The sequence below is a fragment of the Lolium rigidum genome, chromosome 6, assembly GCF_022539505.1.
Source record: "Lolium rigidum isolate FL_2022 chromosome 6, APGP_CSIRO_Lrig_0.1, whole genome shotgun sequence".
Lineage (NCBI taxonomy): Eukaryota > Viridiplantae > Streptophyta > Magnoliopsida > Poales > Poaceae > Lolium > Lolium rigidum.
In genome coordinates this window covers 93864849-93888927 of record NC_061513.1, presented here as the reverse complement: position 1 = coordinate 93888927, position 24079 = coordinate 93864849, and the positions used below count along the sequence as shown (strand labels likewise).

General features: G+C 44.0%; 2 protein-coding genes across 2 annotated transcripts; both read left to right on the top strand.

Annotated features, from left to right (window-relative positions):
- Positions 1-4197: 4197 nt before the first annotated feature.
- LOC124665217 (trans-cinnamate 4-monooxygenase-like) lies at positions 4198-6875 on the top strand. Its single transcript, XM_047202633.1, has 3 exons — positions 4198-5021; positions 5240-5373; positions 6107-6875. Exons 1-3 carry the CDS (start codon positions 4237-4239, stop codon positions 6703-6705), a joined length of 1518 nt encoding a protein of 505 aa, XP_047058589.1. The 5' UTR covers positions 4198-4236; the 3' UTR covers positions 6706-6875.
- Positions 6876-12160: 5285 nt separating this feature from the next.
- LOC124660039 (N-terminal kinase-like protein) lies at positions 12161-23376 on the top strand. The gene is made up of 21 exons (XM_047197838.1): positions 12161-12443; positions 12952-13050; positions 13451-13602; positions 14342-14414; positions 15301-15423; positions 15591-15699; positions 16173-16252; positions 16404-16485; positions 16663-16802; positions 16919-17029; positions 17140-17256; positions 17339-17428; positions 17609-17662; positions 17767-17841; positions 18270-18345; positions 18442-18541; positions 18839-18908; positions 19969-20042; positions 22126-22235; positions 22429-22674; positions 22791-23376. The coding sequence occupies exons 1-21, from the start codon at positions 12318-12320 to the stop codon at positions 23150-23152; spliced, it is 2469 nt and encodes an 822-aa protein (XP_047053794.1). The 5' UTR covers positions 12161-12317; the 3' UTR covers positions 23153-23376.
- The last annotated feature ends 703 nt before the right edge of the window (positions 23377-24079 follow it).

The following is a 24079-nucleotide window of genomic DNA, read 5'->3' as shown; positions in this document are numbered from 1 at the left end:
ACCTATTAGGTGTGTTGGGGACACAAGAGACTTCTTGCTTTGTGGTTGCAGGGTTGCATGAGAGGGATATCTTTGACCTCTTCCTCCCTGAGTTCGATAAACCTTGGGTGATCCACTTAAGGGAAACTTGCTGCTGTTCTACAAACCTCTTCTCTTGGAGGCCCAACACTGTCTACAAGAATAGAAGCACCCGTAGACATCAGGGCCCCACACGCTAGGGCCGCGCGGGCCACCTCTAGGCCGCGCCGCCCTAGTGTGGCGGCGCCCCGTGGCCCCACTTCGTCTATCCCTCGGTCTTCTGGAAGCTTCGTGCAAAAATAGGACCCTGGGCGTTGATTTCGTCCAATTCCGAGAATATTTCCTTACTAGGATTTCTGAAACCAAAAACAGCAGAAAACAGCAACTGGCTCTTCGGCATCTCGTCAATAGGTTAGTGCCGGAAAATGTATAATAATGACATATAATGTGTATAAAACATGTGAGTATCATCACAAAAGTAGCATGGAACATAAGAAATTATAGATACGTTTGGGACGTATCAGTCCCCTCCTTCCCCACCAGCTCCTCAAGATCCAACTCATGGGTCATGGCAACTGATTCCTCTCCGAAGAAGGTTATAATGGTACAATTTTTATGATATATTCTATTGATCAAATTGTTGGTTAATTCTTTTTACTAAAGCTACATGCACGCACACATGCTTAACTATACATGGGGAGTATTTGTAATTATTGTCTCCTAGGAGATCGCCCTAAGACATATAGCTTGGAACATGACTCAAATCTTAGAAGTAAAACAATAATAAAGTCAAATGATGGTTGTGTATACCTAATTAACTTGTCATTATACCCAATTCATAATCAACATACATACTAGTAGTTAGCTAGAAAGATGTATTATTTTATTAATATTTGGCTCTTAAACATCTACACCCCGCTTCTTTTCTCTATTCTCTCCCTCAACAAAATGTGATATTGTATTTAACTTTTATAGGATGCTTACATTACCTTATTATACTTGCTTTTATTGATCTGTTGAACATGTCCCGAGTATCCAACTATAATCAGCTAATGCTCAAACACACTTCTCACTAGTTTGACCACATGGCGTAATTAGAGTAGCTCAGAAAATAAAATAAACTATATATCATGAAATTATCTTGAGCTTATTACAATTCGATGCTCAAATCTATCTAGTGCATATATCACGGAGCGAAAGTAGGCTCTAGGGCATATCACCTGCCACAATGTGTGTTCTTGCGAATCCTCTCTCTAAATTGAGATTGCATGGAAGCATCATCGTAATCGCTCCTAAATGAGCCACCGACTAACTCGGCATCTTAGAAGACCATCGGCAAAACCCTAATTACCAAGCAACGAATAGACCTTGGGAAGGAAACCACGTCACCATCGATGATGCATCTCAGAAGGTAATGTGCTCACATGCGCCACCGACCCCTGCTTCGACATATTGCAAACAAGGTTATCACATGGCATCTTTGTAAACCTCCACCCATTGTAATTTTATTCTTTTTTTTAGAGTTTTGAGTATGTTCAAGCTTTATTTACCGTCTAGTAGTCATAATTTTCTTCATAAATGGGTATACTATGCAAAAAGTCACGTAACCATTTGAATTTGGTTGGGTGGTTGGCCCAATCTAAAGCCTATGTGTCCCCTCCTTTCCCACCAGCTCCTCAAGACCGAACTCATGGGTCATGGGCATCTGATTCCTCTCCAAAGAAGGTTATAATGGTATAATTTTCATGATATATTGTATTGATTAAATAGTTGGTTAATTTTTTTACTTAAGCTACATGCACGCACATGCTAAACTATACATGGGGAGTATTTGTAATTATTGTCTCCTAGGAGATCGCCCTAAGACATATTGCTTGGAACATGACTCAAATCTTAGAGGTAAACAAAAATAAAGTCAAATGATGGTTGTGTATACCTAATTAACTTGTCATTATACCCAATTCATAATCAACATACATACTACTAGTAGTTAGCTATAAAGATGTATTATTTTATTAATATTTGGCTGACTTCACTCTCACAAAGTTCCTTTGAGTTCATGTTGTAGTCGATTCTTAAACATCTACACCCCGCTTCTTTTCTCTCTCATCTCACTCAGCAAAATGTGATATTGTATTTAATTTTTTATAGGATGCTTGCATTACCTTATTATACTTGCTTTTATTGATGTGTTGAACATGTCCATAGTATCCAACTATAATCAGCTAATGCTCAAACGAACTTCTCACTAGTCTGACCACATGGCATAATTAGAGTAGCTCAAAAAAAAAAACTATATATCATGAAATTATCTCGAGCTTATTACAATTAGATGCTAAAATCTACGTAGTGGCATATATCACGGAGCAAAAGTAGGCTCTAGGGCATATCACCCGCCACAATGTGTGTTCCTGTGAATCCTCTCTCTAAGTTGAGATTGCATGGAAGCATCATCGTAATCGCTCCTAAATGAGCCACCGACTAACCCGACATCTTAGACGACCATCGGCAAAAACCCTAATTACCAAGCAACAAATAGACCTTGGGAAGGAAACCACGTCATCATCAACGATGCATCTCAGAAGGTAATGTGCTCACATGCGCCACCAACCCTTGCTCCGACATATTGGAAACAAGGTTCTCACATGGAATCTTTGTAAACCTCCACCCAAGTCCACGTGCCACCTATCTCACACTAGTGGTAGCCTCGAAAATTAGGGGCTTAAAACAAAGGTCAGGACGTCCCCAACAAATAAGCACCACTGAACATAGCGAAAACGCCGTGGCTTGGCATTCTTGACTAGCGGCTCGCACCAAACCAATCTTCAAAATGCTGCAAGTAGTGAAGATCGACGACAAACCGCCTAGCGTTGCATTGAAATACAATTGCCCAACTGTAATTTGTTCACCCAACATGCTATTTATCTTATTGGAGAGACACCACTAGTGAACTGTGGACCCCGGTCCTTTCTTTTACATCTGAAATACAATCTACTGCAATCTCTGTTCTCTGTTGTTCTTTGCAAACAAACATCATTCTCCACGCCATACGTTTAATCCTTTGTTTACAGCAAGCCGGTGAGATTGACAACCTGATGTTAAGTTGGGGCAAAGTATTTTGATTGTGTTGTGCAGGTTCCACGTTGGCGCCGGAATCCCTGGTGTTGCGCCGCACTACACTCCTCCACCAACAACCTTCACGTGACCTTCATCTCCTACTGGTTCGATAACCTTGGTTTCTTACTGAGGGAAAACTTGCTGATGTACGCATCACACCTTCCTCTTGGGGTTCCCAATGGACGTGTGCTTCACGCGTTATCAAGCCACCACAAAGAAGTAGCTCCAACACCAGTGCCCCTACCAACTCAAGCTGAAATTGGTTGCTCGCCTTTCCCAGCAACTTAACCTTTTCGAGTGAATTGTTTGTGTCCATTCAATTCAATATGATAACATCTATATATAGAAGGCCTCGACTTCAATACCTGCACAACCCGTTAGGCTTTCGGGTGAAGTGGTTATGGTGCATGCTATTTGGTAAGCCGCATGCTTGACCCGCTTGAGTGAGACACCATCATCATCGAATACGTCGTTGTGTCGACAAAGATAGATCGTCGCTGATAGAACCGCAACGCCGCTAGCACTAACAAAATGTGAAAGCTAATCCACCACACTCTTGGAAGACGAGAGTCTCGTCTTCCTCTCTTGAAAAGCGAGAATCTCGTCTTCCTCTCTTGGAAGATGAGACTCCACACCGACATATCACACACTAGAGGTGATAACGACATGGTGGTGGAGTCGATCGGCCTCGTCTAGGGTTTCTCCGAGGATTTGCGGTAGGTATTTTTCGTTGTCATCCCACATTCTTATGGACATATGCTCCATCTATGAATGGCACGTGTAATCTTGGTTGTGCCAAAACAAAGGGAAGTCGAGACAAAAAATACACGTGACAGTGATCACGACCAAGAGAGAAGAGACTCTTTCCAAGGCCTGCTCACCAAACTCACTCCGTCTCCTTCCCTACCTACCACACCGCCGTCAACTCTCACGGCGGCGAGGTCCATTCTGCGACGCCCGTTTTCTTATTTAAGCGCACATGGCACGGGATTTCTCTCCAGGACAATTTAACCAACCAACAACCGTTATTACTGAGCGCGCGAAAACGCACAAGGCCACAAGGGACTGAAGAGGCGCCTCTTCTCTTCAGTGGCCGTCGCCATGGATTTCGTCTTCGTGGAGAAGCTCCTGGTCGGCCTCCTGGCGTCCGTGGTGGTGGCGATCGCCGTGTCCAAGATCCGCGGCCGCAAACTGAGGCTGCCGCCGGGGCCCATCCCGGTGCCCATCTTCGGCAACTGGCTGCAGGTCGGGGACGACCTCAACCACCGCAACCTGGCGGCGATGGCCCGCAAGTTCGGCGAGGTGTTCCTCCTCCGCATGGGCATCCGGAACCTGGTGGTGGTGTCGTCCCCGGAGCTGGCCAAGGAGGTGCTCCACACGCAGGGCGTGGAGTTCGGGTCCCGCACACGCAACGTCGTCTTCGACATCTTCACGGGCAAGGGGCAGGACATGGTGTTCACCGTGTACGGCGACCACTGGCGCAAGATGCGGCGGATCATGACGGTGCCCTTCTTCACAAACAAGGTGGTGCAGCAGTACCGGGCCGGGTGGGAGGCGGAGGCGGCCTTCGTGGTGGACAACGTGCGCGCCGACCCCAGGGCCGCCACCGACGGCGTGGTGCTCCGCCGCCACCTGCAGCTGATGATGTACAACAACATGTACCGCATCATGTTCGACCGGCGGTTCGAGAGCATGGACGACCCGCTCTTCCTCCGGCTCAGGGCGCTCAACGGCGAGCGCAGCCGCCTCGCGCAGAGCTTCGAGTACAACTACGGCGACTTCATCCCCGTCCTCCGCCCCTTCCTCCGGGGATACCTCAGGCTGTGCGAGCAGGTCAAGGAGACCCGCCTCAAGCTCTTCAAGGATTACTTCCTGGACGAGAGGAAGTAAGTTCTGAATCTCAATTTCTTTCTTCCGTCTTCGAGCATCTTCCATTGATTAGTTAGGCGCGCGGCCATTGCCTGAAAGTGAGAGGCGAACCAGATTTAGCAGGAATCTTCTAGCACGCTTCATGTTGAATTCTTTTTGCTCATCTTTACTCGAAATCATGGGGATCGCATGCATGATGTGCTCACATGGTGTGTGTGTGTGTGACTGTGTGCAGGAAGCTGGCGAGCACGAAGCCCATGGACAACAACGGCCTCAAGTGCGCCATTGATCACATCCTGGAGGCGCAGCAGAAGGGGGAGATCAACGAGGACAACGTCCTATACATCATTGAGAACATCAACGTCGCCGGTATGCTCAGCTTCTCTTCTTCATCTCTTTTTATGTATTTGTGGCAAAGATTGCGTCCGGCCGCTGTCGGCATTTTCGTTTGCCACGTATTGACACCCTGCCACCGAGTCACATCTGACCTTGGAGTATAGTGCAAGCCTGGAAGCTTGTTGAAGTGTCGAGTTTGTGGCTGCAGTAGTACGGCTAGGAGCGCTTGTCGGTTGGCACTGCACAGTAGTGTAAATCAATGGCGCACCTACTATAAATTAGGTTTTACCACGATTTAGCTCAACTAGGAAGAGTTCAGGGTAGAACTGCGGTTCTTCCAGTGTTTTAATACCAACCTGAAGAGCACTACTGAAGCTTAGGTTACACCAACCTGAAGAGCACTAGTGCCAACCTAGGCTGCCACGAGGTGCACGAGGGCTTGTCTCTTGCGACGGATGGGCCCAAAATCTATGAGCACCACACCACTTGACATCAAAATTTGCGTAAAGATGGGGATCTACTGCATGGGATCGACCAAAATAAAAGGTGTCCGATCAATTTGTCCACTTGAGGACAATTCTGTTCCCGATCGATGGAGACCAAAATTGATGCTACTAGCAGGGCCACTCACGGCAGTGCATCACCATTCCTGTCCTGTGGTCTCTCACTTCGTGTCAGTAGATAGATTGTCGGTGGCAATGCTTTGTTGACAAATTAACTGTAGAATTGTTGATCAGTGATGGCGTTCGATGTTTGTAAATTGCAGCGATCGAGACGACGCTGTGGTCGATCGAGTGGGGGATCGCGGAGCTGGTGAACCACCCGGAGATCCAGCAGAAGCTGCGCGACGAGATGGACGCGGTGCTGGGCGCCGGCCACCAGATCACAGAACCCGACACGCACAAGCTCCCCTACCTGCAAGCCGTGATCAAGGAGACGCTCCGGCTGCGCATGGCCATCCCGCTGCTGGTGCCGCACATGAACCTCCACGACGCCAAGCTCGCCGGCTACAACATCCCCGCCGAGAGCAAGATCCTCGTCAACGCCTGGTTCCTCGCCAACAACCCGGAGCAGTGGAAGAGGCCCGACGAGTTCCGCCCCGAGCGCTTCCTGGAGGAGGAGAAGCACGTCGAGGCCAGCGGCAACGACTTCAGGTTCCTGCCCTTCGGCGTCGGCCGGAGGAGCTGCCCGGGGATCATCCTCGCGCTGCCCATCCTCGGCATCACCATCGGCCGCCTCGTGCAGAACTTCGAGCTCACCACGCCGCCCGGGGTCGACAAGCTCGACACCACCGAGAAGGGTGGCCAGTTCAGCCTCCACATCTTGAAGCACTCCACCATCGTGGCCAAGCCAAGAGTGTTCTGAGCTCTGAGTTGCGTGCAGTTTCTGGTCTGAATGTTGCAGTCTCCTGCGTGCATGTTTGCACCTCCTAAAACCTTAATTATGTATGTCTACTACAGAGTAGATACAAGTTTCGTTAATGTTATCTGCAAGAAACAGAGGATATGAATCAAACGGGGATGGAAGTACGCCAATCCTGAGTTAAACTAATTTCTGAAAGTGAACTGATGATTATTTTTTCTTCTAAAGGACATATCGCACGATGATCTTACCGACAGACTTATGTCTGCAGAAAACTTACCTGCCGTGGTAGATCTAGTGGAAGAGATGCAGTTAGCTTCTTCACATTTATTTCCCTTGCAAATTGCTTCCGATTCAAGAAAAGGTATTTGCGGGCACAGCTCGAACTGGTTGTGATACTTCAGGTTCCCCTAACTCAACTTTTTCCTTCTTCTGGTTGGTGTATTGGTTGTAGCTCCAAACTCTTTGGTGCTTCACGAAGCCAGCTTTCCAAAGATTGGGTGGCATATGAAGTCCAATAATGCCATGACTTCGTCGATCTCAAGATCCGTCAGATCTATTTCTTGGACTCAGTCTTTCGAATGTGCAGAGTAGGAGTGTGTACGTATTTTTATAGGGGTGATTGTATGTACATATTTATGAGCGGTTGTGTCTATTTTTCGATAAAAAAATACTAGACTCACGGGAGGATTTGTCACGGACAAAACTTACAGACATACGTGGCAATCAGTGATCCAATAGTTATACAAATCACACTTCTTCCAAGTCCGTAGATGTAGTATTGGAAAAATTCCATATGTGTAGTATTGAGAGAGCCAAATGGCTCCCGAGCTACATATAGCTCATTTTTGGAGAAATTAGAAAGAGCATTTGAAAGTTTAAAAAAATTGGAACAAAAATTCATGATATAGATAATAATGAAGTCTACTAGTGTGCAAAAAAATCAATCCAAAATTCGTTGTATGTTGGTTCAGCAAAAATGACAAATGTATGGATCTGGATGTGATGAAGGATGCACATTTTGAAAAGTTGAAAATTATTATTTTTGTGTAGCCTAGAATACAACAATTTTTTAATTAAGATTTTTCACAATGGTAGATTTCAACATTGTATGCACCTAGAATTTTGATTCCGATTTTTAAAAACTTACAAATGCCATTTAAAAAAAAGCCACCATGGAGCTCGGGCTCCATTTGTGGTTTTTGTGTAGTATTGTTGTATAAAGTCGATCTACACTAGGTGAATCCAAAAGCACAAGTTTTACCACTTCGTCTGATAAAATTGTAAATACATTAAAATCCAATATTTATACAAATCACATTTCTTCTCATATGACCTAACAACACAAGAGAAATCGGGGAAAAACCTGACAATTATTATATACAGAAATAAGTCTTCATCGCATAATTGACAACAACAACCATCCTCTTAAATCAAAGCTTATAATCATCTCACCATGCAGTTGTTTTCCCAAGAATGTTTATTTTGGTAATTCATTTATATCCCTGGAAAGTTTGTTCTAAAGTACTAGGTGCTCTTGGAGAATGGCATGGAAGCTGAATTTTGAAGACTAGTGCTGGTGGTTCGAGGTTTTGCGTTGGTTGTGAACTTGCTTGGTGTTTCGGGCTTTCTAGCAGCGACATGCGACTGGGGGCGTCAACACAAGAGAAGTTCAATGTTCTACCTTTGCAGGTAAAAAATCCAATGTCTGGCCTTAACTAGTTGTGTCTGCCAATGCATGGCTTTATTGAATGCATTTTTTTAGAACGGGTACTTTCTTAATGGTGAAAACCTAAGATCTTTGATCAAACGACGACGCTTGTGCACTGCTTCCTTTTTGAAGATGTTGTGTTTGAAGAATTTGGATTTCAGATATTGTCATGGTGGTGTTTATGCTGCTAGAAAGACTGAAACACTATAGCCAGACTTTTCCTTTTGTAGCTTATTATTTTTTCAGCTATGTGCATCCGTATTACCATGAGGTTATGACGTTGTTGCAGAAGTAAGAGATAATTAGTATCTTCGTGATATTAATATATTCACTTTATCGAAAAATAGAACCATTTACCCCTCATGTGAAAATCCTCCCAGACATATGACTACTTAGGGTAATAATATAACTAATGGCTGCACGAGGTGTATCACCCGTGGCAATACATACATTTAAATGTTTATGTGGATATATGATGCATATGCTCAAGCATGGAGTTTTGCTTCACTCCAGATGAATAGTAAATTCAAATAAATAGAAAATAAAATAAAATACTTAGAATTTTGTGTATTTGTTTTTGTTACCATGGTTCGTGTTTGTGCAAATTTTCATACAGAAATCTACATGTATGTTTTTCCAGGGGAAAAGACAAAGTTCAGGGCTCTACATAAGCAAAAGAATTGGCACTTAACTTATCTTTTTAGCACACGTCGCAATTCTTGTCTTCTCATTTACAAACAACCAACTAGCACGAATATGTACATGTCCAATTTTTCTTTCATATACTTTCATAAATTATTTTCCACAAGCGGTAGCATATATGTTCTTATAGACCATTGGATTTTGGGCATATGCTATTTCTTTTGCTCTTGATCCTACTTGATACATAAGTAAGAAACTAGTACACCATATCTATATCATTATGATTTCGAATCCTCCAGAGTTTGTAATGAAATTTCGTTTTCTTTTACGTGAATGAAATTTCATTGATTAAAGATGACTAAGAGTATCTCCGGTCGCGTCCCCCAAACCGTCCCCAAACCGATTTGGGGCGCTCCGGACAAAACAACGCTTCCAGCCGCGTCCCCCAAAGCCGTTTTTTGTCCGGCGCGGCTCAATACGGTGTCCGGCGCCCCGAGCCCGTCCCCGTCCCACAGGGGACGCACCGGGGACGCCAGACACACCGAAAAGCGAGGCGAAGCGACGCGAGCCCGACGCGTCAGCAGCACAATAAATTTTAACCTAACCGTCGCCTACCTCGCGACGGAAGTTATTGGCGCGCAGCGACGGTGCAGTTCCCGCAGAGGCGCAGCGAAGTGTCTCGTCGCGCCTAGCTCTGCATGCCGGCGTTAATGAGCGCCACCGCTCCCCCGCCTCCCTCCGGCCTATAAAAAGGTCTGCCTCTCATCGTCTCTCTCACACACAAACCCTAGCGCCTCTCTCCCCAACCCTAGCCGCCACCATCTCAACAAGAGTCGACGCCATGGCTGGGAGAGGCGGAGGCCGAGCTCGCGGTCGTGGTCGTGGTCGCGGCAGAGCTGCACGCTCGCCGTTGCCTACAGCGTCGTCGTCTTCATCATCGGAGATGGACGTGGAGGGGCCCGTGCAGTTCGAGTTCGTCCTCGTCCTCAAGGGCGACCCACGCGGCATCCAGAGGCTGTCTGACTCCTTCGACGTCTACGTCGCCGGCGACGACCGCCCGGGCACGTTGCATCTGCGGGAGGCTGCGTGCGGCTACTACCGGTGGATCGTCGACGTGATCTACGACACGCGCGGCAAGATGTACCTCCACATCGGCTGGGAGAAGTTCGCGCGCCACCACATCCTCGAAGCCGGCTTCGTCCTCCTGTTCTCCTACTTTGGCGACAGGGACATGAGCACCAAAGTCTTCGACGAGACGCGCTGCCACCGGGACTACCACAACGACAACACCGACGAGGAGGACGACCGATGAAGAGTGTTGTTTCTTCGCAGCGAATACGTGCACGGAGGTCTCTGGTTGTTCTTTGTCAGAAGAACCAACAGGGGCACCGTCACCAGCTGAATTTTCCAGTTTGGGTGACTGAGTGTGCCCTCGAGTGTTCTTTCTTAGCAGCGAACACACGAAACCTTCGATGCACGGCCTAGTTAGGTTTAGTTTTTTTGCAATATTTTATATTTGTGTCAACCATGGTTCAAACTATGTATTAGTTTGTGGAAAACCATGTTCCAAATTATGTCTTCGTGTAAACCACGTTCCCAATTATGTAAGGAATATTACTTCTCTTTATTGAAATAAAAATGCAAAAAAATGAAAAAAGAGTATTTTAATGTTTGGAGGCGGCGTTTGGGGGAAGCGGTTGGGGAGCGACGTCGCCAAACACGGCACGAACGAAACACGTTTCCCAAACGCTCAATCCGACGTGGTTTGGGGGACACGAGTGGAGATGCTCTAAGAGCATGTCTAACAGGCCCCTTATAACCCGCCCACCCCGTAAAATTCCGGCGAGATACGGGGCAGGCGCGGTTTGGGCCGTCTAGCAGGCCCCGTATTCGGGCCGGCCCATTTCGGCGGAATACGGGGCCAGGAAATCCGCCCCGCCGCCCCCTACTTATACCGGGCGAACGTGCGAGTGAGGGGTTAACCCCTCACTCGCAACCCTAGCTGCGCCATGCGCCGCCGCCTCCTCCATCCTGCTCCGGCGAGCAATTCCTCACTCCCCCGCGCCGCATTCCACCCCAGCTCCGGCATGGACGCCCGCCGCCGCAGTATCGCCTCGCCGGCGAGCGGATCGAAGCGATCCCGCTCGCCGGACAACGTGGAGGATGCGTGGCGGCTCCAATGCAAGAGATCCGCCGCCGGGAGCCGTCGTGCGGCCTGCAAGTACGACGGCGCCGCGTTCGTCCCGCCGAAGCTCCGTGAGTTCGCGCGGGGCGGCCGCTGGTACAACGAGGACCCGCCGCTCAAGCCGATGAGCGGCCCCAAGTTCGAGGAGTGGCGCGCCGAGTGGGAGCGCCAACGCCGGGTGAAGGAGGCATGGAACGCGAGCATCGGGAGCACCAGCGGCGGAGGTGCTCCGCTCCCCGGCGAGGAGGAGGACCAAGACCAGGACCCCGCCTTCTTGAAGGCGATTCAAGAGTCCCTCAAGGACGCAGCCGAGAGGAAGATGGCGGAGGAGGAAGATAGGGCGGCGGCCATCGCCGCCGTGAAGGAGGCGGAGGCGCGGGAGGTGGAGGCGGAGGCCGACGGGTACATCATCGACCTCTCCGACTAGAAGTCGCGATCCATGATCGCGCATTTTGTATGTATATACGTCGATTCGTATGTATGATCGACGAACTATGAATGAACAAGTTTCCCGGGGTTTTAAATTTACGAATATATGGGGTCAAATACGGGGTCTGCTAGACGGAACGGTGTATCTACGAATATTTTTTTTAATACGGAATGAAAAAGTCGCAAAATACGAGACAGAAAAGTAAGAGACCTGCTAGACATGCTGTAAGGATCTCAAAGCCACGCGACTATCTTGCCCTGCAAACCAAAGTCCGCTTTCGAGTGAAGCTTCTACCGCACGTGCCCTGTTACACCACGATGGGCAAGTGGGAATCACGCAATTTGACGTGGCAAAGAATTACTAATCAGACCTCCTAACTATGAGCTGTCAGCCTGCCTGTCCAGCAACCCCGTTCGAGATTCTCGTACGCAAGGGGGTATATGCAAAAAAGCGACCCATCTTCCTCCTCTTCCAGGTAGGTCAGGTCACCCTCGCCTCGTGCCGGTTTCCCCTCAGCCTCCCTCGTCGTCCTCCTCCCCGGATCTACCTCGCCTCCTCCGCACGAGCCACCCACCGCCGGGGGGAGGCGATCGGGGAAGACCCAAAATTCCGGCACAGAATCGAGGGCGGGGGAGGAGTAGAATAAAATGTTCAAGTTCCTCAAGGATGTGGTCGCGGGATCCGGATCGGGCCTCAAGGACTTCCCCTACACCATTGGCGAGCCCCACGCCTCCGCCTGGGGCTCCTGGGCGCACCACCGCGGCGCCTCCAAGGTAACCCCACCCTCGCTCCCTCCCGATCGGCTGGATCCTCTCACAGGGCACCCCGAGCTTTTCGGTTTCGAGCTGAACTACTAGCTGTTCGGGAGTTGGGAGCTAATTGTACGCGGTTTTCTGTGGGGATTTTAGCTTGTGCTTTCGTTGCTTTGAGGGCCTACGTCTTTGGAGCTCGTGTGTGGGCGGTGCTAGCTTTGGTAACGCTGTAGGAAGTGAAATAGGTGGATGCAGTGCTCTCAGGAAGTGTAATTGGTAGTAGATCCAGTACTTAGTTGGTAATCTGGGTAGGCGGATGGTTCAACTTCAGATGGATCGCAAAGTTTATCTCCACCCAGGTTATTTTCACCATGATTTTGATCTGTAACAATAGCAGGTTTATTTCCCTGGGTTACCACCACCGATATTTTTTTTTTTGTATCTAGTGTACTATATCCTGGTTATTTTCATTACTGGTTGCCACATATGTATGCCATTTACAACGCAATTCTTCCCTTGTCTTTTCCAGGATGATGGATCGCCTGTTTCTATTTTCTCGCTGTCAGGGAACAACCCTCAAGACAGGCACTTGGTCGCTGGCCGAAATGGTGTCAAGAGATTACGGACAGTAAGTTACCCTTTTTGATCTGAGATGTTCTACGTGACTAGATTGCTATGACACCAACAGATTTTAGCAAAGTGAGTGGTGGTAAACAAAATCGTATAAAAAAACCGGCAAAAATTTAAATCGAAAAAACAGCTGTGGAAAGCAGATCTCTCATAATAATGTTGCTATATCTCCCCATTGCACATGATGTTCGAATATACTTTGTTCAGTGTTAATCATTTTGTACTACATTTTTGGATGACTTTCTTCCCATGATCTTCCTACTTAACTACCATTTCTTTTTTTATGGGAATTAATTACCAGTTCTACTGCATTGGAGGATTTATTTCTTGGTTGGACCAGATTATTTTTTTCTCATTAAGACATCTGCTAAGTCAGTTCAGCACTGTTCCTATTGCAGGTGCGCCATCCAAATATATTATCCTTTCTTCACAGTACTGAAGCAGAAGTTCCCGATGGACCTGCTGTAAAACACACAATATATATAGTTACAGAGCCTGTTACACCACTCGCGGAAAGAATCAAGGAACTGAACCTGGGAGGTACACAGAGGTACCATGAGATTCAGTTGTCTTATGTTTTAACAAAACATAATCATATCTGTGCTGAGATTGTATACCCTAATGTTAGTTACAGCTGAGAGATATGATTTGTGCTAACTAGATTATAGCTGTTCAACTCGTACTTACCAAATATAGTGTTTATTCCAATACCAAGCTGAGTTGCGATTCCATAACGCTGAGGATCTTTAAAAATAGTCTGTGTAAAAAGATTTAATAACCTAGCCTGGGATCTGCTGGTAGGCAAACAGTGATATTGTGTCTGAGAAGTCTAGATACATAGTTTCTTACCATGGTATATGTGTTCACTACTTCACTGTGATGCTACCGATAGAACTGGAGGAACTGAGTTCTAAAATTTGGTAACCAATGCTTGTCTCAGATTGGTCACCCACCTAGCAGTTACTACACTACCTTGATCATGTGGCCTTATCGGCAATTATGCGGTAACAGGTGGGGGCACCAATTCCTTGTACAAGAACTTGTATACTTCCAGTAGACATGTTTTTAGCACACTGCGGTGGTAGTTGGCTAGTTGCAGTATATAGGCCATGAGACTACACAAATTCAAGTCAAAGTTATCCCTATGTTGGTTTACTGTGCCATTTTTGCTACCTGTTTATTCAGTTAAATTTTTTGCACTTGGCTACCTTTCTTTCATTCACAATATTTGATTTCTTATTTTTGTGAGTGAAATTTATTCTTACCATGGCTAGTAACTTGTGTTCCAGAGATGAGTATTTTGCTTGGGGTCTTCATCAGATATCAAAAGCTGTGAGCTTTCTCAACAATGATTGCAAGCTCGTAAGTTCCTGCCTCAATAGGAATGTAACCCTATATTTTTTTTTATCCAAGCTGTTCATCATTTTTTGTTGTTGTTGCTATCGTCATTCACTTGTAGATTCAGTTATTTTAAATGGTTGCTGAAATGCTGCTTGCTCTTTGTACAGTTCTATTTTGTAAAAGACACTTGAGCGGATTTCATGTGTATCACTGTATCCTGAATTCCTGATGGACTTGTTGCATCATGCTTGCACTAGCCATTTTCAAAATTTCCTTGTTTTTGGGTTCCATGGCTTTGATAGTTTTTCTAGTTATTTACATGGCTGCCAGCCTGCAACTTTACCATAGAAACCTTTGTCATTAATACCGAAATGATTTTCTGTGAGATCCGTAATCCCTTTATCTTTTCAAATCGTTATAAAATGTTGAATATATGCTAGCATTGGCATTTGATCATGCGGGACAACTAACCACCAAGATCTTTCTGCAAGCTTCACATTCCAAATATCCTTGTCGATGCAGATGGACCCCAAGTATTAAGCTGCAGTCAGTTGGCTTATGTTACTTCATTGATCATTTGGTTTCTGCTTTACCTTACTCCTTCATTGCTTGACACTACCCTTCTGAGAGGTTCTTAGATACCAGACAACCATGTTTTTCTTGCTATACTGCAGTGATACATTTATGTCTATGAGCTGATGTCAAGGCAACCATGTTAGCTGGCATCACTTGTTGATAGATACTTAAAAGATCGATGCAATGCATGTAGTAGACATTACTTGTTGAACAATGATACATATAGATTTATGTGTTTGTGACCTGATATTGCGATATTTTATAACTGCAACAATCACTGCCAGTACTCTGGTCATAAATGAGCTGATTGTTGTCCTTTCATCAATTTCAGGTTCATGGGAACGTATGCTTGGCTAGTGTAGTTGTTACTCAAACTCTTGACTGGAAGCTTCATGCTTTTGATGTTCTCTCAGAATTTGATGCCAATAACGAAGCTGCTGGTAGCCCCATGCTGGTAATGACACTTAATCCACCCCTTTACGACACTAAATATAGTTTCTGTTTCTGATATGCTTTCATGTCAATCTAGAAAAGTTCAGGAAATATTTCTCATTTCCTGTACATGATATGCATATCTGAATCTATGTAAAAGATCTTCTCATATTTATTGTTCTTTCACAGCAATTTGAATGGTTAGTTGGAAATCAGTACAAGCCAATGGAGCTGACAAAGTCAGATTGGGCTTCAATTAGAAAATCACCTCCATGGGCGATTGATTCCTGGGGATTGGGTGAGCTAAACTAACTTACTGCATTCTAATAGGTTTCCTTCTCCTGAATTGGGTTCTCGTGTGGGTTATTCTATTTATTTTTCCTTGTTAGAAACTTAGAAATGGGAAAAAACTATTTTCAAACAGTTCCTTACCAGCTGTGCACAGCGCTGTTCCTTACATAACCCAATGACAGTTGTTCAGTTATTTCATAATGGAGATCTCTCTGTGCGCATAGACATAGTGCTTTAGATCTTTCACGGTAAATGATGTTTCTTTTGTGTTCATGGTAATGCGGCTCAAGGGTAGTCTAAACCAATACACTCAGATCATATTAACTCTTCGGTTGTTTGTCCTTGTTGATACTTTTGATTGGTGCACCATCTCTCTTTTTTCCTTCGACATTGATTCTTAGGTCCTGAATAATGAAATAGTGAGAGCATATGACTCTAGTGAATTTCCGCTAAAAAGATATCACGTGTTACTCATTGCAGGGTGCTTAATTTATGAGCTCTTTTCTGGTGGAAAGTTGACCAGGACAGAGGACCTTCGCAACATCGCTTCAATCCCAAAGGTTAGCTTCCATGGTTGCACAGGTTTTTTGGTTGGTTCTGGATCTATCCCATGAATCTATCATATTCTCCACTGTCTGTATCATATACCATTATTTTGGCATGGTGCTGTGATTGTTAAAAGTAAATAATTTCCGTTTTTTTTGGTTGCAGTCTCTGCTTCCAGATTACCAGAAGCTCTTGAGTTCTACACCTTCTCGTAGAATGAATCCTTCAAAACTTATTGACAACAGTGGTAAGTTCAGTAGTTTTTACTTGTCATGCAGACACTGTCGTTTTATTTTGTGTTCCATTTTCTTTCATTAATGCCTATGTTCTTCAGTATTTGTTCGTAATAATTCTGTTGTTCCTAGTCCCATTCAGATTGTTTGCACTATTTTTCTTAAGTAACGATTTTGAATTTCAATTTCAGAGTTTTTCCAGAACAAGTTGGTAGAGACCATCCAGTTCATGGAAGTTCTCAATTTAAAAGACAGTGTTGAGAAAGATAGCTTTTTCCGGAAACTCCCAAATATAGCAGAACAGCTTCCCCGTGAGATAGTTCTGAAGAAGGTACGTGAAACTGAACCCATGAGGCCACGATCCTGTTGCGTTGGACTTTTGCTATATTCTGTGCAATCAACTGGAGTTACTTGTTTATGTTTATATGTTGTCTACTTTGTGAATAGTTGCTCCCTGTGTTGCAATCTGCTCTTGAATTTGGTTCAGCTGCTGCTCCAGCCTTGACTGTGCTGCTAAAGATGGGTTCCTGGCTTCCAGCTGACCAATTTAGTGCCAAGGTTTGTCTTTATTTTTTTTACTTTCACTCAGTACATGTTAGAGTTGGACATTCATTAAAAAGGTGATTTGAGGGCTTCTTACAAAAGTTGAGAATAATGGCCTTTTTCAGGTTTTGCCGACTATTGTGAAGCTTTTTGCTTCTAATGACCGAGCTATCCGAGTTAGTCTTTTGCAGCACATAGAACAGTTTGGAGAGTCATTGGCAGCACAAACAGTTGATGAACAAGTATGTGATATTTTTGTATATGGATATTTGCATGTGTTTCTCGAATGTTGGCGTTTGACAGGAGTCTCTAATGTATTTGTAGGTTTTTCCTCATGTTGCCACAGGGTTCTCTGATACTTCTTCTTTCCTCCGTGAATTGACATTGAAGTCGATGCTTGTATTGGCACCAAAAGTGAGTTGCATGAACTTTCATGTTTGGCCTATGTTTGAGTTGATTATGTGTGTTTCACTAGGTTTGCATTTCCTGTATTATGTTTTTAAAGAACAAATCCAGGGATTTTAGTTTGTTTCATGGCCCTTTATTTTTCCTGAAAGTTTTTTCTTTGCGCTAATCCACCGATCGTTACTGTAGTTATCTCAGCGTACAATCTCAGGATCTCTCTTGAAGTATCTCTCTAAGCTCCAGGTGGTCTTTCCTTCTAACTGAGCTTTTCTAACCCAGTGATGACTTATTGGGTACGAGAAGGTTTATACTACAGTTGTACTAAAAGCATCGTTGTTTGTCTACAGGTGGATGAAGAACCTGCAATCCGGACAAACACTACCATTCTTCTTGGGAATATATCAAATTATATGAATGATGGGGTTTGTCTCACAGATGCTCTGACCTTTTGTTGTTTGCTTTTATTGCTAGTTTTCTTTTGAAATGTTACTTAGAAATGCTGCACTTGTGATGTTAAGAAATACAAATGTAGCAATTGACACATACATCTAGGGAAATTTTGACCACTATTTTTTTAAAGCCTCTAAATCCCAAATGTTTTTCTAGCCTTTTTTCTCCATGAGCAGGGTTCAATTTTCTGTTGAACTGGCTGGTTACTGGTGGCAAAATAGTTGGTTGGATTTTTTATTCCAGAAAAAACACAATTTGCCCCCAAATAAGAGCATAACTGTCTAGATTGATAGTGCAACTTCTGCATCTCCTTCTGTAGCCTAGATACAGAGTTTATTTACTAGTTTTACAGTTCCATCATATTTAGTCTTTGCTAACATGGGCTTTGTTATTCTTACAGACTAGGAAGCGAGTATTGATCAATGCATTCACAGTTCGTGCCTTACGAGATACCTTCCCTCCTGCTCGAGCAGCTGGTACGTTAACCTGAGCGGATGTGCTGCTGTACAATGATAGAACATTCTTCCATTGATTACTGTGACCAACTATGAATTATTATATTACCCTGCCAGGAATCATGGCGCTGAGTGTCACTAGTTCATACTACGAAATGACAGAGATTGCAACTCGTATACTGCCTAACATTGTTGTACTTACATTTGACCCAGACAGGTAAGTTACAACCTTTAACTGTCACACGAGCGAACAGCATGTGATCTTATCTCACAACTTAGAGACATCCTTTGAGCACTAGATGCACAATTTGTCCGAAAGAAGTTCTGGCACAATTTCACTGTAGAAAAAAGTTGCTATACATTTGAATACAAAAAGTTAATAACCTAGGTGGTCAATGCCAAGATTGCAAAATTTGATGATCATGACAGTACAACCTGTTGTTTTAGTTCTTACTGTACTTGCTTTTTTTTGCAACATCTGGTAATTCAATTAATCCATTCAATGTTTTTTTAGTGACGTGAGGACTAAGGCTTTCCAGGCTACTGACCAATTCTTGCAAATAGCAAAACAGCATCATGAAAAGGTAGCACATCTAGCTTATCTGCTTACTATGTGTCCACTACAACTGTTTTATTACACTATCTGTGGGTTGTGGTGCAATATGCTGGCAGGTAACTTAGTGTCACTACTTACACTCCTTTGATTTTCGTTATTCCAACGACCCGTGTCTCTAAAGCATGCGTTGAAGCAAATTATGACCAATACTTGTAATCCTGACCTAAATTTTGGTCTTTATCGGATAAAAAGATAGAAGTGCCAGGCTCTCACAAACCCATATCTAATTACTAGACTAATTAGCCTGCTGTGTTCATTTACTTCCTCCGTTTTGTTATAACTGTCACAACCGCTAGGTATCTCCGTTCCAAATTAACTGTCTATGGAGAAAATCTAGTGTAGTTAGTGCAAATATGTAATATGTCGTCACCCTACCTTTTAAAGTTTTAATGCTTTGGAAGAGGCTATTAGTTGCAGTGATAACCTGAATCACTTACTCACCTGAACCTGGTGAGAACCTCAAGCACTCCCTCACCTGAACCTACTAAAGAAATAAATTTCCCGTGCTTCTGAAAAACTCACATGAAAATGATTATGTATGTTCTTCTGTTAAGTTGAATGCAAATTTTGTCCCCCAAAAAATAGAGCATATTAAGACTTACCTTTTGAAAACTTTAAAATAAAGAGAGTATTTGTGCTTGGGTGTACAAAACACATGCCATATGCACGTTCATTTATAATTAACTCTTTTCTTATTGCTAGTGTTTCTGTGGTCTGTGAGCATGGTTGGCTAGTAATGAAATGGACCTGGTAAAATAGAGGGAGTAGAACTTTACAATGCTCTAAAATGCATACTACCCTAAAATGCTCTGTATTTTATTGCATACCAGGCTTTAATACTGTACATTTACGATTTATTGCATAGTTGCAGACTAGCCTAAAATGCTCTAAAATACATTCATTTATTTATGGCTAACTTGTTGCTGTGATAAGGTTATTTGCTGCGATGCTAACATAAATACACCCTGCCCTTTATTGATGTTCCTGTTCTGATATTGTGATTTTCTTTGCTGCGCTGTGTGTTATAGCTTAATACGGGAGACAACAGGGCAGCCGAGTCTACTGGTGTTCAGTTGAAGCCTGGAAATACTGGTTTACTTGGGTAAGCTGTCAAATGTTCCAATGTCATATGCAAGATTTACTTATTATGTCTTACAATTCAGGTACATGTATGGTAAACTAGATTTCCCCAACTCGCCTTGTTTTAAAACTTTATCTATCTTTATTAGAATTGCATCTAGTATGTCCTTAAAATTTCAAACATAGAATAAAATTATATGTATCTGTTGGACAAGGCGACGCTTAGGCACCGCTTAAGCACGCTTAGGCACTAGGCGATGGATAAACGCCTCGCCTAGGGCATAAGCGGAAGTCTAGGCAGTGTAACCAAGAAATTGTCTTCCACAATAAGAAATCATGCAATACTTCACGATCGAGTTAGATGGGCATTATTTTCAAGGTAGTTATTAGAAATTTACACATTTACATGCTCTAAATTAATGTTTATTCACATATAATAACCCATATACACACTTGATGGTATAAAATATGGCCGCCTAGGCTTCGCCTAGGCCGCTTAAGCATCGCCTAGGCACTAGGCGAATGGAAATCGCCTCGCTTACGCCTAGCGCTTTTTCCAACCTTTATTTCACAAATAAAATTGTGGACACATTAATAGCAGAGTGAATTTTCGAAAACAAAGGGAACAGGCAAAATAATGATTGTGGGAAATCTTTTGTAAGCTATGTCTACCCCAGCTTCCAAAAAAGAAAAAATTGCTTTAAAAGTTTGGGCTGTCTTGATTGTTTGGAAATCAATTTTGCGCGGGCACTGTTGATGTGTACCTACTGGGACAGCCTAATTAGAAGTTAGGGATAAGAACAGCTATCACCGTTTTCATTTGAACTTATATTGTTCTTGTTAGTTGAACAAGGGATTGTCAAATAATCTAGAAAAAAAGCTTGAGTTAGATTAGATTGCTACAGAAAGAGTTTGCGTTAGATTGGATCGCTAGAGATATAGTTTAGGTTTGTTTGGATTACTAGAGGTAGAGTCCATGTCTTAGGCATCAAGTTGAATCAAGCCTATAAAAGATCATGCTCTCAAATAATCTACTCCACCCGTCCCAAAATAAGTTGCTCAAGTTTGTCTAGATACGGCTGTATCTAGACATGTTTTTATTGTGTAGATACATCCGTATCTAGAAAAAAGTTGAGGAAGTTATTTTGGGACAGAGGGAGTATGTTCTTACTTCGGAATCTCCATTCAAGCTATGGCATTTATCCCATTGTTAATTAATGTTCACAATATAAGTTTCTCACACTATGTATCACTAATGTATCTAGCTGCCCCATATCACAAGTACATATAAGTTAACATAGGAACTCCCGTGTTCCCTTTTGTTGATACAATAATATGGAGCAATTAGCAAGGTTGCCCTCTATTCATAAGTCTTCCCCTGCATTATAGGTTTATGTGCTTAAGTTATACAGTACATCATTTTCTAAAACTTCTCTCAGGCTCAGGGATTTTGAACACTGGCGAATGCAAACCATTATGACATATTAGGTTAGGGAGTGGATACACAAACCAACCACCCAGATCCAAGTCCGTAGGGACTCAAATTTAGGTCTTTGTTCTTCCAAATTTACTGCTGAAGGGGCCTCCCATATCATATTCCTTAAAAAATATGACTACATAGGAACACATGTACTACCTCTGATCCATAATAAGTATTGTGGTTTTAGTTCGAATTTGAACTAAAACCACGACAGTTATTATGGATCGGAGGGAGTAGCATAAACAGTGAATGTGTCCAATGCTACCATGCTTGCTGACTCACCAGCCATGGTTGCTACGAAACAACAACCTGGTCGATATTTTCTTTTGTCAACGACTCTGTCAATATTGTGCTGCATTGTGCTGTGGGATCAAACAACTCGCATCAATCTTTAAAGATTAGGGAAGTCTTTCTTTTTGTGCTCTAACTAATTAGTTATTAGTATATACTAAAGTAGAAAACTATATCTAATTTAATTTTTAGTTAGCTGCCACACTGACAAATGAAGTGATAATGATGTATACTTCTACAGATGCATTGAAGATATTTATATGCTTGTGCACTTTATCTGATAGTCTGGGTTTGTATGCAATTGAATTATTTACTCAAACGAATTCATATTCAGGTGGGCCATGAGTTCTATTACTCAGAAGGGAAGACCTTCTGACCATGGTCCAGTATCTACTGCAAATGCTAGTAACTCTCAAGTTTCAGCATCCCCCAGTGGTACATCAGGTATTAGTCATTTGCTAAATTGCTTTAATCCTTAATAGTTTTGAGTTCAGTTCTCATCACCTGCACACAAATGGAAGGCTTATAATCGTCACAAGATAAGCCGTAATAGTTTGAAACGAGAATTAGGAAAAGTTATACATGTTTTACGGTGCATGAATCCTCATGTTTGGTGACTTTGTTTATATTGTTGCAGATACTCACTCTGCCCCAATAGCATATGCACCATCCACATCCAACTCTCTCGATCAAACTGCACCAGCACTATCAAGCTCCTCCGTAGATGGATGGGGTGAGCTCGAGAATGATAACCAGGGAGAGAATGGTAGCGACAACGAAGGATGGGATGATGTAGATCCATTTGAGGAGAAGTCAGCACCATCTCTTCTGTCCAACATACAGGCTGCTCAGAAACGTCCGGTGGTGCAACCGAAGCAACCAGGTAAGCTATACTTTTTTTTTGTCATGGTTCATTTGTAATACCTCAAGGACGTGCGCATCTCTTCTTAAGCACTTGATGATTAATTTATTTTCTCTATTCATTTTTGTCAACCATAGTTCCAAGTTCATCAAGATCAAATCCACCAATGGCACCAAAAGCAGAAGATGATGCTCTATGGGGTCCTATGGCTGCTCCAGCACCCAAAGGTGCATCAAAGTCTGCAGACACAAAACCCTCAGTACCACACAATGACCCTGATGACCTCTGGGGTTCAATAGCTGCACCTCCGCCAAAATCATCTGGGAGACCTTCAAAGCCGGCAGCATCGAACAGTGATGACCTATGGGGTGCCATCGCGGCACCCCCACCGGCGACCAAAGCTAGGCCTCTAGCATCATCAGGTAGGGGCCGAGGAACGAAGCCAGCACCAAAACTTGGTGCTCAAAGAATAGGAAGGACTTCCTCAACTGGGATGTAGAGTGCCATGATACAGTTGTTGTACAAGGATGTGTTTTCTCCTCTCTTTTTTGCCGTTGCTCTGTCTAGGAGATCCCCCTTTTGTAAAGTAGCCCAATCATTTATATGGTCATGATTTTGCCCACTGTATTACTTCACAATACGACAGGTCAGGAGATTTATGTGTATGACAGGTACAGTGCCTGAACTCTTCCATTAATATATGGCTTTGCCTCATTTTTCTGAGCTTGATTGTTTTCGTGGTGGTTTCTACAGTTTTTTTTAACCATCGCCTGGTCTTAGACTAAGAATCGACCTCAATTTTTAGATTTTATCTTTGCATTGGCCGTGGATAAGGATTTACCAATATGCGCGATCGCATCTGCTTTAGTAGAAACCATTGCTGTGATTCTCAAAAATAAAAATAAAAACCAGTGCTGTGTTGCCAGTTTCATTGATAAACTGGGAATGACATGCGGCGATTTACACAAAAATAACCCTTTGTTGCAACTATAGCACAGATTGACCCTCCGGGCAAACTATTTCACCCATCTAACTCTTTTGTGTGGTGCCCCTCCCATGGGCGCCACACCTTGCAGTGTGGCGCCCGTGCCGGCGGCGCCACTCTCCTAGCCGACGTGGCGCCCTCGACGCTGAGCTGTGCGTCGATCCGACGTGGCAGGATGTGTGGCGCCGCTCCCATCGGCGCTGTGAAACTGTGGTGCCGCTCGGAAGGGCGCCACTCATCCACTTAAGTGTGGCGCCCGCGCCCGCCCCCAGCCTTCTTCTTCTCTCTTCTCTGTTTCTTCAAGACTGAGGGGCGGCCGGCGGTTCCTCCTCCTCCCCCCTCTCCCCCACAACAAATCGGCCACGAATTCGTCAGATCTGACCGGCCAATCTCTTCCCCATCCATTCCTCAAGGTAACCCCCCTTCGAATCCTTCACATTC